The 18,953-nt window shown below is 32.3% G+C and overlaps 2 protein-coding genes and 1 long non-coding RNA gene across 4 annotated transcripts; 1 reads left to right on the top strand and 2 right to left on the bottom strand.

The window, feature by feature from the left end:
* Window positions 1-2,110: 2,110 nt before the first annotated feature.
* Window positions 2,111-2,916, bottom strand: LOC123909754. Its single transcript, XR_006810005.1, has 2 exons — window positions 2,712-2,916; window positions 2,111-2,601 (listed from the first exon to the last, which is right to left on the bottom strand). It is a non-coding gene; the product is annotated as an uncharacterized LOC123909754 (long non-coding RNA).
* Window positions 2,917-9,340: 6,424 nt separating this feature from the next.
* On the bottom strand, window positions 9,341-16,932 carry LOC123908128 (peptidyl-prolyl cis-trans isomerase CYP23). 2 transcript variants are annotated; one of them, XR_006809557.1, is made up of 9 exons: window positions 16,662-16,903; window positions 15,686-15,799; window positions 15,414-15,562; window positions 14,820-14,892; window positions 14,642-14,731; window positions 13,473-13,512; window positions 11,172-11,222; window positions 9,638-9,720; window positions 9,341-9,547 (listed from the first exon to the last, which is right to left on the bottom strand). XR_006809557.1 is itself a non-coding variant. In XM_045958667.1 (8 exons), the coding sequence occupies exons 1-8, from the start codon at window positions 16,770-16,772 to the stop codon at window positions 9,527-9,529; spliced, it is 681 nt and encodes a 226-aa protein (XP_045814623.1). In that variant the 5' UTR covers window positions 16,773-16,932; the 3' UTR covers window positions 9,341-9,526. The 2 variants fall into 2 exon arrangements, 1 of the variants encoding a protein (XP_045814623.1); XM_045958667.1 differs by lacking the exon at window positions 11,172-11,222 and having other exon boundaries at window positions 16,662-16,932.
* LOC123908129 (histone H3.3-like) lies at window positions 11,947-12,574 on the top strand. Its single transcript, XM_045958668.1, has one exon. The coding sequence runs from the start codon at window positions 12,034-12,036 to the stop codon at window positions 12,442-12,444; it is 411 nt and encodes a 136-aa protein (XP_045814624.1). The 5' UTR covers window positions 11,947-12,033; the 3' UTR covers window positions 12,445-12,574.
* Window positions 16,933-18,953: the final 2,021 nt, after the last annotated feature.

An 18,953-nucleotide genomic window follows, 5' to 3' on the forward strand; every position in this document is an offset into this window, starting at 1 on the left:
GGCCCAATCCAACACTATATACAACATACTCTCCCCTAATTGAACAACTACACAGCAATTAGAGAGCAAGGAAAGCAAAAGAAACAGATTACACAAAAACAAAAGACAGAGCACAAAACAATGCTCATGCGCGCGCCTTGCAGACAAATTGCAGGTCTCACCCTGCCTTAAACCAGACAAGCAATGTTGCTTTGCACCTTGACTTGACTTATACTCCTATCATTCCCAAACCAGTTTTAAGCTTGAGAAATAATTCCAACTTCAATGATTTAGTCAATAGATCAACTAGTTGATCTTGAAATTTACAGTAAGTAAGCTCCATTGTTCTTCCTTCACAAGGTTTCTCAAGAAGTGAAACCTGATGTATATGTTTACACCTACCATGCATGATAGGGTTCTTTGACAGCTTAATTGTGGAACTATTATCACAATAGATTCTTGTATAGCCAATTTGATTGTGTGGCAAATGCTTCAAAACATTCCTCAACCATAAGCATTGACAAGCACATGAGGCAGCTACTACATATTCACCTTCTGTGGTTGACAGAGTGACAATGACCTGCTTCTTTGAAGACCAAGAAATGGCACCTGAACCCAACATAAACACATAGCCAGATGTAGATTTCCTGTCATTCAAGTCTCCAGCATAGTCAGAATCTGACCAACCAACAAGCTCAAACAATTTTCCTCCTTTACTTTTGTATAAGATCCCATCAATTATAGTTCCTTTCAAGTATCTTAAAATTCTTTTATGGCTGCAACATGCAATTCAGTAGGCCTATCCATATACCTAGCAACTAGGCACGCAGAATAAGCCAAGTCAGGTCTTGTTGCAAGTAAGTACATTAAGCTGCCAACCATTTGTTTAAATTCCTTTGCATCAATAGCTTTACCATTTTCATCTTTTACTAGTTTGCAACCAGGCACAATGGGGCTGCTCACTTTGTTGCAGTTTTCCATACCAAATCTACTCAAAATCTCTGAAGCATACTTGTGTTGATTAATGAATATACCTTTATCAGACTGTGTAACTTCTACTCCAAGAAAGTATTTCATTTTTCCCAAGTCTATCATTGCAAATTTCCTTTGCATTGAATTTTTAAATTCATCCATCATCAGAGTATCATTGCCAGTATATATGAGATCATCAACATATAGACTAACAATAAGTATCTTTCCATCATCACCATATTTCACAAATAAGGTATGTTCAGAGGAGCATTTTTCAAAATTTTCAAGCTTGAAGTAATTTTCAATCTTACTGTACCATGCTCTTGGTGCTTGCTTTAGGCCATAGAGTGCTTTGCTTAGCTTGTACACTTTATCATTTCCTCTCTGATATCCAAGTGGCTGCTCTACATATATGTCTTCAAGCAATTCACCATGCAAGAAGGCACTTTTCACATCTAATTGGAATACTTTCCAATTCTCCTTAGCAGACAAGGCTAGTATGGTTCTAGTATGGTTCTGATGGTATGGATACCTCTTTGCAGACAAGGCTAGTATGGTTCGGGTTCGCTCGCTTTGACAAGATCCTCCTACCTAGGACCAAAATATATAAAACCCAAAATTATACTAGCTTATAGTTTATTTTGATAAGTTAATTCAATTAGCTTATAACTTATAAATTTTTATTCCAATTTTACCCATATTATCTTATTTGAAAAAATTAAATATTTTCTTATGTCATTTCATATTTATATGTTAGTTTAATTGCAAATTTGATCCAATGCTACAAATTTAATTAGTTATCTACTATATTTTGACAAACAAAGTCAAAGTTAGATTATTATAAAATTAAACTATATAACCTAAAATAATAATGAAAGACTTGAAATCATCAATAATAAATTATGAACTAATTAATATTTACACTAATATTTAAATTAATATATACCGAGAGACGTACAATCATTAATAATCAATCGTAAACTAATATTTACATTAATATTTGTATGAATATGTATACGGAATTATTTAAAATTATTTATAAAATTTTATTATTTTATTTTTTAAAAAAATAAATTTGGTGTGGTGTCATAGCCACACCACCAAGCTTTGAAGAAATCCGTCCTTTGTGATGTCCCTACTAAATTAGTTTTTTTTTCTATACTCAAAACAACAATATGCATTCAATCATTCAAATTCATAGGAATACATCAATCGAAATCATTACATATTCAATTTCGCTAAAAATTATTAAGGATGAATCTGCAAAAAGGCTCACAGCATCCAAGTTAATAGCGTAAAACTGTCTAATATCTACGACAATGCCTACAATTGATATAGCAAACTTCAATATAAAATTACATGGTATGTGAAAATTGGAAAGGAAAAAATAAATATAAAATTACATTTAATTATTGGATGCGAACACAATATTAAAATGACATAACATAAATAATATTTCTTAGATCTTTTTCTTCGACAAGAAATCATTCTAGCTTGTCTACAAGATATATCTGTGTACTCACTTTGATCTTGTTCACCATTCAGAAGGAAACTTACATTTACATATGTCAGACTTACACACGGGCATCCGACCATTCGTGCAAACTATTTTTGTTTTACAATCAGAGTTATTTTCACATTGAACAATTTCTATAATGGAAAAATAGAAGATAAGAATGTTACTAATTAAAGAAGGTATCAAATTATGTAAAAAGTAAAGAAGAAATTAAATTTAAAAAAGAAAAAGAAAAATTGCTTACCACCGTTTATTGCAACAAGAAATAGGAAAACAAAGTAGAACATTACATAAAAAAACTTCCTAAGTTTAGCCATATATTACCGTCCTCTACTTGTAACAGATTGAAAAGGAATTGATCACTTAAATTGTATATAACACAAGCTTTCTTTATATAGATTAATTAGGTTTTTTTTTATTTTGGTTTACAATGAGCTAGGGATCGAACTCGAGACCTACAGCTTACTACCCAAATCGTTCACCACTAGACCAAACATAATGAATTGGTTTTAAACTTTTAATTAGCACATTTAGTAATATGTTTCTTAACTACATCGTAAGGTTGTTTTTCTCCTTTTAACACACTTAGGAGATAAAAAAATATTCAGTTATGAGAAATAAATTTATTTTTTTAACCTTTTGTTATGGTTAAGATTTTAAAATTAAAATACAATCATTACTCATGTATTTGTAAATGGGATTGATGTTTGAAGGTTTGGAAGTGAATTTTTTTAATATTCCTTAGCTTTTGAACAATAGGGAACTTTGACACCAAGTAATGGCCGGGAACGTTTTCTATTTGTATTTTATCTAAAAAAACTAATGCTAAAATGTTTTGAGAAAAAGAACTTCATTTTTTTTTTTGTAAAAATCATAAACACAATGGAGGTTATGATGAATTTTTCTTAGAAAGATTTAAAAAATATTTTCCGTTTTGAGAAATTTTATTAAGAGTATTATAAGTATATCTCACGAAAGAAATTGTTAAGCTATAGAATTGCAAATTGTGAAGAAAAAAAATGTAGCACAGAATCACTCTACTCAAATACTAAAAATTCATTGTGTGCAAATAGCCAAGATTCGAGATCAATACCAAAAAGAAAGGAAAATGGAATTTTAACTTGGTCATTCGATCTTTCTTATTGAAGATTGTTTTGCCACCTTGGAGAATCGATTCTCCACTGCTTTTATGTGAAAATCATGTTTCTAGCTTGTTAGAAGCTGAATTTTGACTGTTTTAACCGTTATTCGAATTATTCAATTGTATTTTCCGTTCACCAATCAATTGGTGACGCTTTTATTTCTCTATATTTTCTCACAAATCACATGCACTATAAATACTTTTCACCCATGTTTTGAGAATGATTAAGTCTCATTTTTCACAAAACACTTTTCACTCTCAAAACTTCTTTCCCTCAAACTTAGGAAAAACTTTAATTTCTTAGCTTTTTGGAGATTGTTCATGATTTAGGAATTTCAACTAACATTGAATTTTGAGTGCAAATTACTAGGTGAAAATTGTGGATCTCAATCAAGCAATAAGGGTGAAGCAAAAAGAAGCGTGGATCTTCTTCTTAATTAAGGACTGATTAAATTCATGTATATGTACTATTCCTATTAGATATAAAAACTTATGCTTCAATATATTTTTTCTAATAGAATCATTTTCCACCATTTCTATTTATTTCTCATCACAAAAATCTCTTCTAGGATCATTTGAACCAAACTCAAAACGAAGAATTTTATGAAAAAATCAGGGTGTGGCAACAGCCACTAGTGTCGTGTCTTAACGAGCTCTTGTGGCGTCACCAACTAAAAATAACTGTCTACGTACAATACAAACCAACCGAAAAATAATGTCTTTGTCATAAAATTGTCAATTTCCACCAACGAAAAAAACCGACACAATTAACATCAAATTAATCTCATATATATCCTCCTCCTCGTGAAAATGCATCAACTCACATAAATAGCATTTATTATTTGATGCAAGATGATATATTCTTTTTTTTTTTTACTAAAAATATGTATTCATTCAAATTGAAAATACATAGATTATTACAAATTCAAGATTGCTAAAAACTGAAAAAGGTAATCTATAAACAAACTTGCAGCACTTAGGTTAATAGCATACATCATGAAAGTGACTACAAATATGACAAAATAAAATTAATCAGAATATTCATATTCTCGGATCTACAACGTTGACGTCAAAGTCTTCATCAGATATGTAATGAATTGAGGTAGATATATCAATTTGAATCAACGAAACACCGTACTAAAACGAAAAACCAACAAACGCCGCACAAGATGACGACAAACACATCGCCCCACAAGACGATGACAAACTTAGAAAACAAAAACGAAGAAACAAATTTATGTGAATAATCACTTATTTAAATGAAAAGGAAAGGAAAAACAATTTAAAGGGGTATTTTAGGTCAAAAATTGACCCAAAAATCACCCCTCCTTGGTGGATGAACAAAGAGAATAAACTAGAGTTTAGGGGGGAGGGGGGTGGCGGCTGTGAGAATTATAAATATTTACTTTTTTCAATATGATATATTTCTGCAGTCACAAAATATAAGAAAAAATATAAGCAATCTTTTTTAATTTTTTTGTTGGAAATATGTGTTCTCTCTTGACAAAAAAATAATTCTCCCTCACAATTACATTGAATGCATGCATGATTTATAACTGCAGTAAATCCAAATTTCCTGAGGCACTAGTTATGAATTCAAATTTAGAAAAATTTCTTGAAAGTCCAGCAGCCGAAAGCATCATAGAACTGTCATATGCTCTGACCCAAGTAGCATGGGACACGTGGAATCCCGTGTGAATCAACAAGAGTATTATGTAGTTAACACATGGAAAATCTAGACCTTAATTATTTTTTTCAATGCATAATTTTTTTTTTATTTCTCTTTTTAATTTTTTAACATGTGTCCCTGTAGTTTGCACAAGACCTATTATTTAAATTTATATACATATATTTTTATATAATAATATAAATAGAAAAATAAAAAAATATAAATATAATGCGGTACCTATATTGAAATACGTACTTAATTAGTAGATATGGATTTAATTTTCATCTTTAATCTATCTCTTTCGTGTAGAGAAAATTCTATTGAAAAAGATGAATACACATTGTGTGCCTAGCTAAGAGACTTCTCAACAAAAATTAATCATCACTCAGTGGTAAAAACTTCACCGGTATATAAATTGAAAAATGCCAAAAATGTTGTAACGAGACAGATTAATTCATACGACAAAACCAATGTCCTCAATTTGCAAAACACAAAGGATGTAGACTTGTAATTGTATGACAACCCTAGCAGCTGACCAATGGTTTTTGCTACAAAACCCCGACATTTCCTTCCAATGTTAATCAATATGACAATATCCCCTTGTTTCTTATATCACTTCTCACAAAATCAGTAGTTTTCATGGGTAAATTTTCTAAGGTTTTTTATGTTACTTACCTGATCATGACTGTGATTTTGTATGTCACAATCACAATTGCTTATACTGTATAGAACTTTCATGTACGGTGGCTTCAATAGGGACAACTGCTTTGTTGCTTATATCTTTGAAGAAGTGTTTTAGTTATATGCTACAAAGGCAAAAATATCTTAAATATTTGCATAATTAAACAAAATTCTGACTTCAAGGATTCCAAAAAAAAATTAATTATGGTGAGTTGGATCTATAGATATTAATTTTTTATATATATATTTTTGTTTGCTTTCTTACCTATCTAATACTTTTTACATTACTTTATGTGGAATTTAAATACTCCCACTTGAATCCGAACATTAACAAATTTGTGGTCTTCGCATACCAATTTGGATCATCAGCTGCCAAACTCTCTGATGCACCCTCTGCTGCATTATTCCTAACCCTTTGATTAATTTGATGGTAGAGAAAAAAAAATTGTAAAAACTCTTATTATTGTGCACCGTTTTTCTTCATTCTTCACTTAATAATGCAGCTGAGGATTTGGCAGCTGAGGATTTGGCAGCTGAGGATCCGGATCGATGTTGTATACATTCACATATCTAACAATGTTTAAACATAGTTAAAGGTTTCCTTAAAAAAAACATATGGTTAAAGGTTTCCTAATAAAAAAATACATAATTAAAGAAAATTATCAATTTGAAGTTGATTTTAGAAAATAGGAGCTAGGTGAATTTAGTTTTCAATATTGATACAATACAACACAACACTAATAGGTTTGAGTACTTTTGTTTCATTCAACATGTGAAGATATACTTCATTGTCTTGAACAGTCAACAATTCTAGTCAATGGGTCCAAATTTGAAGGCAACAACCCATGTAGTGGAAAACAAGAACCTATGGTTGAAAATTGACCAATTTATACAAAATTTTCTGCCGAAGGTACATGTAGTTTTGAGCCATGTGGGTGTGTTTCCCTTTAGCTGAAATTAAGGACAATTTGTAGAGCATTAAAACATGAGAAAGTCACCTCAGTCTCTTAGTCTTAAGACTTGGTTCTTCCAATAAGGATAAGTGCCCTAGTGAATAGAGGCATCTAAGAATTCGGTTATTGATCATGTGCTCATTACTCATGATTTGATCTGTCTCTTGACATGTCCAGATCACCTTTGTCTCTCCTGAATCTTGGTTTTTCTTTTTTCTTCATTTCTTTGCTGGAAAATCCCTACTTTTTGCCCTGGTGCATCTCTTTTACATTTAAGAAAAGTTTGGAATGTTGGATTCTTAATTGGTGGAATACGAAACAATCCGAAATTTTCTTGAATATTATTCAAGAAAAAAGTCTTTTAAAGAAATTCTTAGAGTTCGAGGAACTGTTCCTCTTGGATGAAATGCTAAAGAAATACCCAGAAACACGTTTACAAAACCTTCGTATCGAAATCTACAAAGAAATCATCCAATTGATCGAGATGAATAACCAAGATCGTATCCATATGATTTTGTATTTCTGTACAAATATAATAGGTTTCCTTATTCTGAGTGGTTATTCTATTAGGGGTAATCAAGAACTCATTATTCTTAACGCTTGGGTTCAAGAATTTCTATATAACTTAAGTGACACAATAAAAACTTTTTCGATTCTTTTATTAACTGATTTTTGTATAGGATTCCAAGTAAGAATATATCACGTTTTCTTTTTGGAAGGTTATAGGAAAAACTAGCTATTTTTAATGTGGGCCTCTTGTCATTGTGCGAAATTTAGACTAGTTGTTTGTTCTGGTTCGGAACATCTAATCATCCTAGTCCATAGTTTGTAAACTACTAGTAAATTATCTTAAATAAGAATGATAAGGTGGCTTAATGATTTGTAGGGGAAACAGTGGTTTGCATGCTAATTAAGGAATGAGGCCTGTTATGTGGACACTCTAATACAAGTGATCCACTCATCCAACAACTAACTATATACATCTAACATCTTTCAATTAAAATTTAAAATAATAAAGGTGCACACAAGAAATAACACTTGAATTTTTTTTACGGAAAAATAACACTTGAATTATTGTCTTAAAAACACTTGAAATAACACTATAATTTCTACAATTAAACACTTCTAAAGTGGGAAGTAAAAGTAAAACAAAACAAATACACAATAGAAAATATATCCACTTATGAAATTCTGAAACATGACACAACAGAAATAGAGGGAATAGGCAAATTAGTTCTCGCCATTATAAGCATCAATCAAAATAATCTGTTTTTGCTTAATTGGAACATAAATCCTAGATATTATCAAATACAATTGGTTCATCGTACACCAGTATTTAAAAAATATTTAAAATTTTATTGACGACATATATTCATGTTTGAAAGTATAAGTTAATGATCATCTTTATTTGTATGACTACATTAATGACTTAATTGATATCAATTTGACTACAATAAACAAAAATAAAAATGTAACCTATATTGAATTAACTTCAATCATGTCATTTTTTTAGCCTTAAAGACTAAGAGAGTTGTAATATTTTATCTTAAAAGTCGTTAGCATTTCTAATAATTTTAAACACTAATCTACAGAGGTCCACCCTATAGCACTAACCTTTAAAATCACCCTTCATTAACTTCTACAATTAAAGATTATGACACCATAGGTCATGTTACATTGTATACTTATCTTAGCATAAATATTAACTAATTGTGGTATAATTTTTCTATGGAAAATGTTAATCAGTGCTCTCAGAATATTGTTTAAGCATCTTAAATAATAAGTTTTTGTAAAACAATCTAACACAGTTTCTCAAAGTAATGAATCTGAACACCGTTTATTTATGATCGGGACGTACAATACAGATTTCATACACGATTTTATTATTAAAACAATCTAAACCACCGATTTAAAATCGGACGGTCTAAATCTATTACAGCAGGACACACGTTGGTGGCATTTAATGTGGGCCATGTTCGAGTAATTTTCTCCAATGTTTTTTTTTTTTTTTTGAATGGCAAAGTATTAGTTGTCAGTATAATGTTATGTTAGTTTTTCTCCTCGTCGGGATTTGAACGCTAAACCTTCAACTCCTTAACCATTAGCTCAACTAGTTTTAACCGGTTGTACTACCTTCCCACCCTCTCCAATGTTTTTCTTATGATTCCCCCGTGTTTCACGATCTCCACCTTTAAAATCCACTTTTTCTTAAATTCTATTTCTCTTTTTTTCAATAGATGGTGGAGATTTCAATGGACTTCATGTTGCATGTCTCATGAGGGTATCCATTTCCATTTAAACACTTGCAACTTTAAGATACAATTTGCCAATTCTCTCAATAGGCATAAAATATGTGTTTTTGTTTTTGGTGAACAAGGCATAATATATGTATATACTTAACCTAAAATGTAAATCCTCATGTCTCACTCTTTAATTTCAACAACTTAGCCTTTTATATTGAGCTTCTATCTGAATTCATGTTTATGCATATATTTAGAATAATTTCTCATACTTAACAAACACCAGTATTCAGATATCATACTTTAGACATTATACAAAAAGCTAATAAAGCAATATAACATTCATTCCAACTTCATGTGTTCAACGTGCTTCTATTAGGGGAAGCATTTCATTCTCTGCAAAGTCACAAGTGAAAAAGTGTGTTAACTGGTAGAACAAACATTATGGTATCAACTTTATGTCTTGAATTTTGTACCATTTATTACCTGTCTTTCAACTTCAATGGCTGATGCAGCTAACTTGCGCTTCAAAATCGATCTGTCTTGCTCACAATTTTCTGTCTCCGTGTCTAACAACAAATGCAGGGAGCAAGATTCAAAAAGGGAAAGAATCCAAAACAAAACTAACAAAATTTTGATAAAACTAAGACTGATAAACACAAGACAAATACAATAAACCTATGGATCAAACGGCGTCATAATGTTTTATCATATATCATAGCTATAACCAAGAGTCTACGACAGATGAGATAGAGTGATTTACATCTATTTCGTCCAACCATTGAAAGAAAACACAAGACTACAAACCGGACTCCATGCTGCTAACGAATTGGACTGTAAAATACTTGTCCTGCATTTGATTTTAAAAATAACTACGGAAAAAAATAGAAGCACTACTCTCTCTGACCCTAATCTTCGTACCTTTTAGCATTTTAGTTTCGTCCCAAAACATTGGTTCTTTTAGAAAAGCAATACACAGTTAATGATATTTTTCCTTTTGTCCCTTATAAAAGTAAAAGCATGCATTAAATGAATGTTATTTTATTAAGTGAATTAAGGGTAAAATTGTACAAGTCTATCTAAATTTATTATATATTAATATGTGTGTCCATACTTAAAAAGACCAAAGGTGTGTATAATATTAGTGTGAATAACTTGATGATTGAAGGGCTGAAACAGTGGGACTTTAATAAAATCGCTAACTTATTTTCCCATGTAGCTGAAGAGATACTAGCAAGACCACTAATTAGAGAGATGCAGGAAGATAAATTAGTGTGGAAAGAAGAGCAAAACGGAGAATATACGGTAAAGTCGGGGTATAGAATATTGATGGAAGCGAAGGAAGCAGGAAGACGGCGTGGAATTGAAGGCAGCTGGAAGTGTTTATGGCAGATACGCGCTCCACCAAAAGCGAAACATATACTTTGGCGGATTTGTCGAGACTGTCTTCCAACAAGAGCTCAACTGAGACAACATTATGTGCAGTGTCCCGCAGCCTGTGAACTGTGCAACAGAGAGAATGAAGACACCTGGCATGTGTTATTCGACTGTGAAATGATTAGCAACTGCTGGACTGCTGCAGGTTTACAAACTGTTATCACAGCTCGGTTGAATACTTACAAGTTACAACAATGTTAAAGAAGTCCTCTTTGATATATGCAGCAAGGAAACTAAGGAGATAGCAGGTAGAGTGGCAACAATGATATGGCTGATATGGAACAATAGAAACCAATGACTTTGGAGTCATGAAAAAAGAAATGCAACACAATTGGGTGTTCAAGCTTTTCATATGTGGGATGATTGGTATAAGGCACAAAATTTTAATAATAATATATACCAGATGCAGTTCAGGTGCAACAACACCACTGGATACGTCCAAGACATGGGTGGCTCAAATGTAACGTCGATGCAAGATTCCATAATGGCGGAAGAATTACCAGTGGCGGTTGGTGCATTCGCGACGAATATGGACAGTTTATTCGTGTCGGTACAAACTGGATGAGAGGAGAATTATCCATACCTGAGGCTGAGAGCACTTTTGGAGGCCATGCAATCAGCTTATATCATGAACCTGCATAATATTACTTTTGAAAGTGATGCTCAGGTGGTAATAGCAGCTATTCACGCAAAGCATGTAGGGGTATCAATGTTTAGTACTCTTATCTCTAGTATTAAGAATATGTTGCACTCAAATCCAAACTTTGAGGTGAAGTTTGTAAAGCGTCAAGCGAATTTGGTTGCTCATAAGTTAGCAAGGGCGGCCAATTCTTGGGCTAGTCGCTGTGTTTTTTATTCGATTCCTCCTTGTATTGAAAACCAATTAATAAATGAAATGAGTTAAGTTTGTTTTTGTCAAAAAAAAAAAACAAAAAAAAAAAACAAAACAAAAACATAGATTTGGGAGGCTAATTGCTGTTAGCCTGTTAGTATTTATTATATCTAGATTTGGGACTTTTTTGTTGTCAAAAAAAAAAACAAAAGATTTGGGACTTTTTTTGTCTTAACCCTAGTTTTTTATTAATAATTAATAGTTTTTGCATAGTAATTTTTTAGTAATAATAATTAAAAAACTGAATTTGTAAATAAAAGAAGAATTGTCCTAGCTGGCAATCCGCAACTCAACAAAATCAACCAATGAGAAACAAGCACACGGATCATAATTAATATTTCTTATTAAAAAAATGATCATGACCGTTGAAGCATTCAAAGTCCACGAGCTCTCTCATCCCAAATTAAACCGACCTAATCATAACATATATAAACACTTGTATTCATTCTCAATCCTCATTAGAGTTTCTTCGTTGCAATAACACTTAGAAAACCTTAATTAGTAATATTCTTCTCCGCTTTCTCTATCTTCTTCCTTCTCTGATTCCGATTCAATGGCTCGTACTAAGCAAACCGCTCGCAGATCCACCGGTGGCAAGGCTCCAAGGAAGCAACTCGCCACAAAGGCTGCTAGGAAATCTGCTCCTACTACTGGTGGAGTCAAGAAGCCCCATCGTTATCGTCCTGGAACTGTTGCTCTTCGTGAGATTCGTAAATACCAGAAGAGTACTGAACTTTTGATCCGTAAGCTTCCTTTCCAGCGTCTTGTTCGTGAGATTGCTCAAGATTTCAAGACTGATCTACGATTCCAGAGCCATGCTGTACTTGCTCTTCAGGAAGCTGCTGAGGCTTATTTGGTTGGATTGTTTGAGGACACCAATTTGTGCGCAATTCATGCTAAGAGGGTGACGATCATGCAGAAGGATGTTCAACTTGCACGCCGTATTCGTGGTGAACGTGCTTAGGGTTAAGGATTGATATGGATATTACTATTTTAGGATTATGATTTAGGGTTTATTTCAATTCAATGTTTTCTTTTATGCGTTGTATTGTTTTGAACCATATTAATGGTCATCTTTAGCAATTAGCAACAGACAATTTATTTTATTTTTTGGTAGAAAGCAACAGACAGTTTAAATGGTGGTGCATGAATGAAAGGGAAAAAAATCTCTATGAAATATATTTGTGCTTGGTAATTTTCGGAAATAAATTTCGTGTTATAACAAGACGCTGTGATCAATCTCAATTGTTCGATCTAAAATCAACGACTGAAATTGTTATAATACAAAAGACACAATTTTCAATCTTATCCGTCCGTCTAATATCAATGATCCAGATTAAAAACCGCGTGTAACTATGTGAAGCAATTACCATTAAAACAAAAGATTATCAAGTTTTCATGAATAAACATGTTTAAGGAAATTAAATTTAAATACTTTTTCATTTACAAGAAAAATTTGTTTAAAATTTAAGGGCAACAGGATATTATGATTTAGGTGTCCTAAAACCATAAGAAATCTTCACGGCTATTTTAACTAAGCAAGCATGATCAAAAAAATAATATAAAGCAGGATATTATGAATTATGATTTAGGTACTTTAAATTTTATAAGACATTTAATCCATAGTTTCACTCAATTTTATATCAAACTCTTGCTCTCTACTCTACTTACAATACGTTGAATATTTGTCAACCATTAGGCTTCAATTTAGACCCTATAGTTTATTTATATTTTATAAAGGTATTGGACTCAAATTTCTACAAGAGTTTCATCTATATAGTTTCAACTTTTTTTTTAAATATTGGGCCCTAACACAACACAAAATTCAGAGGAGAGTGGCTGATACTCAAATAAAAAACTATAGGGGAGAGAATCTCAAATCAGGTGAAAGTATAGGGATTAAATGTTTAGTTAAATCCAAAAGCAACAAAGATAGCTAATTTAGTTTTTGCCTGAAATAAAAATAAAGACTTATGGCTAAAAGATTCTTACCATAGTAATATGATGAGAGGATGGTGATGCGCTCCGTTGGCTGGAAAAGGGAAAACAATATTATCTAAGTACGGAGGAAGAAGTATACATGTTGAGTAATTTTGAACATAACACTAAAAGCTTAAAAACAACAGAACAAAAGATACATGTGTGCACATTTGTTATATTAGAATTTAGAAAGCTGGCTAAACTAAGAAGTAAGAAGATACAATTTTGCCCACAGATCAATCCATGAAACAGATAGCAACTACAGAGATACAGATGAGATGCCCCCTCATATTGTCATCAAAATGTATCAGTGAAATTTCAAAGGTTCATATCATAACTGATTGCATAAGAGATACCTCAAAATTAGAGGTCAAGCCAATAAGGTGCAAAACATATGAGGCTAACTTAGCATTTACAGAGTCATAAGCATACGAAATATTTGAAATATTGACTTGAAGTTATTTGTTAAAGTGTATCAATTCTATTAGTATCATTAGGTTAGTTAGTAATTAGTTAGAGGTTGGTTACTCAATTAGTTAGTTAATTGACTCCTATAAGTAGAACACTACTTTACACTTATGAGTATTCCTATGCTCTTTTTCTCTCATATGAGTGTGATCTATGGCACTATGATCCTATGATTCTTAACATTTTTCGCCTCCGGCTAACACAAATAAACATTGCTGTCATTTGATTATAGTTTTCTGAAATATTCTTACATAAACCACCCTCAGTTTCAGCTACATATTACTATATACTACCTCCGGTCTTGAATATAAGCAAACTAAAAACTAGCTCACCCTCTAAGAAAATTCGTTAATATCATTTCAGTTTCTTGATATAATATTAAAAAAAATCACCGTCCAAACTACCCTTCATTGAAAATTGTTTCGTGAGAATAATAGGTTATTGGAATCTTAATTTCTAAATTAGTTGAATGGTATTATAGGAATAACGTCACTAAATAATACTATCAAAGTAGTTAAGGTTTGCTTATATTTTGGACTACCAAAGTTGGATTTTCTGTTCCTTATATTTGAGACTATAGGCGGTTGAATTTTTTCACACGCACACACACACACATGTACGCATTGAAGTTTTGAGGATTTCACGCCCACCCTATTTCCTTTTTCTTTTCTCCCATAATAACCACACAAGAAAGATAAGATATTTGAGTATACCATGACAAATATTCCTTCTTTACGGGTAGGTAGTTGCTCAAGCTTTGCCAATGTATCGTCACCTTTAGTAACTTTTCCAAATATTGCATACTGAAAAGGTCTTTTATCAGCATATAAATTGTAAACATCACAAAATTGAATCTTCAACAGTCATGTTTAGAGGTTATGGGTACGTCACCTTCCCATCAAGATGAGGAGAATTTCCAAGTAACATTGAAAAAGAGGATGAACCACTATCTGGATCGTCATACCTGCAAGAACAAATTGCATGCATTAGCTCTTCCGACAATTGCTCAAACCAAAGGTGAAAACGGTTTCAGAAATCTAGAGCATGAGCATTATATATGTCATGTGTGTTTGTGTATGTGTGCACACACGAGTGATAGCGCTAAAAGCGCAGCAGCGTGAAGCTCAAATAAGCTCTCAGCAGTTTATTGAAAAATAACCCAAAGCAATAAAGCAAGAACAAACTGTATTCATTAGCTCTTCTGACAATTGCTCAAACCAAAGGTGAAAATGGTTTCAGAAATCTAGAGCATGAGCATTATATATGTCATATGTGTGTTTGTGTATATGGAAAATATGTTGATTTTACATCAAGCACAGAAACGAAAACTTGAAATGAAGCTAAATCTAGTACATAGTGGAAGTATGTAAAACCATAAGGCAACTTAGTGACAAACAAAAGAGACACGACAACGACGCGAAACCAAGAACTTGAAAAGAACCAAAGATTAATACAACCAGCAATTACCATCATGAGAAACCTAACCTTCCCATAGAAAGAATACCCCGAACATGTTTGACATCACTAAATTCGCCAACAACAGTCTTTTCAGCTTCTCTTCTTTGTTCCTCGTTCATGGGAGCAGATCTTCCATTAGCAACATCAGCTACTTGAGCTACAAATCCCTTATCCACCTGAGCATTGAATTAACGAAAACCATTCACTTGCACTGCAACAGCAATACTACAGTTACACCCAACAACTTCATAAATACACGATGCTCACTTGCATTGTAAATTTTTCCAAAAGAACAATACCCGGAAGAAATGATTGGTATTATAGCCTCCAAGTCTCACAAGCTTAAAAATGTGATCAACAGTTTTGGGTGCAACAGTTGGATAGAAACCAAATTCAATATCTCCATAATTTGTCTGCATTAAAAAACATAAGAACCTGATTATACACCATAAACAGTTGTCATGTCTATAAGCAGTTTTCAACTTTGGCAATGCCCCATTTTGAGCTTATGACTTGTAGCTTATAAGCTCATATAAGAAAAAAAAGACTAATTTGGCTACATTTTTCTCGCATGAGCTTATAGCTAATTTAATTTTATATTTTATCTTTCAATTTTCTCTCAATGATACCCCTCTCACCCTACTTGAAAAAAATTAAATATCAATTAAACATATCTTTTTTATTTCATTTCATATTCATAAGTTAGTTCAACCGCTAATTTTATCAAACACCACAAACTCAATTAGTAGCTTATCTGCTATAACTTATACACTAACTTATAAGTTATTCGCTATAATTTCATCCGCTGCAAGCTAGCTTATCAGCTATCCGCTATATCATATGAAAATGTTATAGCCTATATGAAAACAACATGATAGTATCCTTTTGTTATAGAAATGGCATATACAAAAGCACTTATATGATAAGCGCTTATGCTAGATGCACTTAATTAAGTTGTTTATCCAAATAGAGTCAAAAACAACAATAAATTGATATCAATATATTCAACAAAGCAAGCAAAATTTCCATAGCAAGATAGGATTTTTAACCTAGTGAACTACTTGATTCAAATTTTCACTCATACCCAGAATGTAACTAACTTAGATCTTCTCAATCAACAAAATGCGACCCACAATATGAACTTTTCAATCAGTCAAGAACTTAACAGAGTATACAGATAAACACAGTGACATTGAAATCAAACTTTGAATCAAGCTTTGAAATTTTACTATAAATTGATTGAAACAATTATGTAGAAATTTTGATAAAGAAAACCTGAAAAACGACGCGGGTTGATCCGAGTTGGGGTTCGAAGGAAGAAATTAAAGATGTAAATGAGAGCAAAATAGAAACCCTAATCAAAATATTGAATCCTAAGCTCCACATTTCAACCAACGTTAGTTAGATTTAGCTCCACCTCTTAAAATTGAAGTCAACCTTTGGAAATTCAGAAATCTGGTTGTTTGGTTGGTAATGGTAGACGCTCAAGAAATGCGGTTTTATTACCCAAGTATACTGGTTATTAGCAAACAACTACCTCTGTCCTAAATTATATTTGTATTGAAAATAGTTTTATTAAAATTAATTTTATCGAAAGATATAAAATTAATTTTTATTGGTTATTGCTTATCGAAAAAATATGGAGAGTAAATTAAATTCGGTTTACATTAAATTTTATGAGAATAAGTAGAAGAAAAAAAATTGAAAAAGATCCGGTAAGTATTTGTGATTTTATCTTATAAATTAGGATAAAGAGTTTTTTTTTATATTTTGGGACCGAGGGAGTACTGACCGATGAAGAATTTGTGTATTTTATTTTTTAAAATATAAAAAAAAATATTATGTTTTCGGTGTTAAATTTATTTGTTTTGATTATTTGAACTAGTTATTAGGATTCTTACTATTATTAGTGTATTTTTCTTTATAAAATAATATTAATTATTGTATTTGTGAGAAGTCAATTAAGATTTTAAGGAGATATGGTGGTGGTGAGTACAGATAAGGGATTTTGAAACTTTTTGTATAAGTCAAGGCATTGTGCATGAAGTTATTGTCCCTTACACACCACAACATAATGGACTTGCTGAGAGAAGAAACAGAACTTTGTTGGATATGGAAGAAGTAAGCATATAGAGACCAGGTTCCATTTCATTGGAGAGCAAGTTATGAATGGAGTCATTGAAGTGGTGTATTGTCCAACAGAAAAACAACTAGCAGATGACTTTACAAAGGCTTTGAAGTTGGACAGGTTTGAGTACTTAAGAGATAAGTTGGGTTTGATAAGTGCTTAACAGCTTGTGTACCGGTTATGAATTATGGGGGAATGTTAGAAAGTGATGTAATTCATAACTGATTTGAGTTAGTTTAGTTTGTTAATAAGTTGGTTACAACGGTTAATTAGTTACAACCAATTGTGAAGTTAGTTGTTTTATGTGTAAGTGACTTGGTTCATAAGTCATTAGTTTAAGATAGTATAAATAGCAATCAATTGTACTATTCTACAATGGCCCTATGTGGATGAATAAAAATTTTACTTTGCTTTCAATCATCTTTTTCATTCTTTCATCATTCATCCAGTTTTATGGTTTTGCTTATCTTGCCTCAATTTTATGTGTTCTTGCTCATAAGCTCGTCGCAAGCCTGTGAGCACCAAGCCTGCAACATTGCAAAGCTTGCCTAGGTGTGCTGCGCTAACAGTATATTATCTAGTGAGTTTAAAGGAACATCATATTCTTACTATTTTCAGCAATACATTATATTACCGCCAAAGAGTTATATTATTAGCAGCAATAAGTTATGTCGTTGTTAAAAAGTTGCATTATTTGCAACGTGTTGTAAAACGGTTTACTGACTTTATAAAAAAACAGAAAAACGAATTTTCAAAATTGGCAACGAAAACAAATTATTGGCTGAGTCGCGTACTAGGTCGCTTTCTTTAAGACGTTTCGCGGAACTACTCGAAGAAGTGCACTGTAGTATATCAACCGCGAAGTCCCCAGGATAAAACAGCCGTTTTCAAAGAAAATACCGATAAACTACTGCACTGTAGTATCGGTCAGAATAACACCATATATGGTCGAAATTTCGAACCACTCTAATTGATATATGAATATCAATTCTACGGTTTAGAACCGTTCAAAATATGAAACAACAAAATATTTGCGAAGAAGAAAAAAAAAATAAGAGAAGGAGAGAAGCAGTTTTCTCAGAATGCAGAGAAAAGGAAGTGAGAAAAACTGAAGAATGAGAAGTGGTATTTATAGGCAAGGAGGGGGCTGGAATCAGAGAGATTTCAGGAGCTGAAGTTGCTCAGTCAAAGTTCAAAACCGTGGCACAAAAATAGGAAACGTGGGACACCTCATTTTTGACCGTTTAACAGATTAAAATCTGTTCAGGACTTGGTCTAAGCACATTTAACATGTGCGAATTAAGGGACACACATAAAAGAAATTTAAATTCAAAAAATTTCTTTTTTCTTAGTATTAAAAAATTAATATATCACCCAAGCCCAAGCCCAAGCCCGGCCCGACGGACGGCGGCGGCGCGCGCGTGTGATATTCGACATTG

The sequence above is a fragment of the Trifolium pratense genome, linkage group LG2, assembly GCF_020283565.1.
Source record: "Trifolium pratense cultivar HEN17-A07 linkage group LG2, ARS_RC_1.1, whole genome shotgun sequence".
Taxonomy (NCBI): domain Eukaryota; kingdom Viridiplantae; phylum Streptophyta; class Magnoliopsida; order Fabales; family Fabaceae; genus Trifolium; species Trifolium pratense.

Bases quoted from the DNA above. Each gene is read 5' to 3' on its own strand.
- LOC123908129 (XM_045958668.1), top strand. From the start codon at position 12,034: ATGGCTCGTACTAAGCAAACCGCTCGCAGATCCACCGGTGGCAAGGCT.
- LOC123908128 (XM_045958667.1), bottom strand. From the start codon at position 16,772: ATGTGGAGCTTAGGATTCAATATTTTGATTAGGGTTTCTATTTTGCTC. The intron at 14,893-15,413 runs GTTAGGTTTCTC...TTGTTCTTGCAG, and splicing joins GGTATTCTTTCTATGGGAAG to GTATGACGATCCAGATAGTG. The intron at 14,732-14,819 runs GTGACGTACCCA...AGACCTTTTCAG, and splicing joins CTCCTCATCTTGATGGGAAG to TATGCAATATTTGGAAAAGT.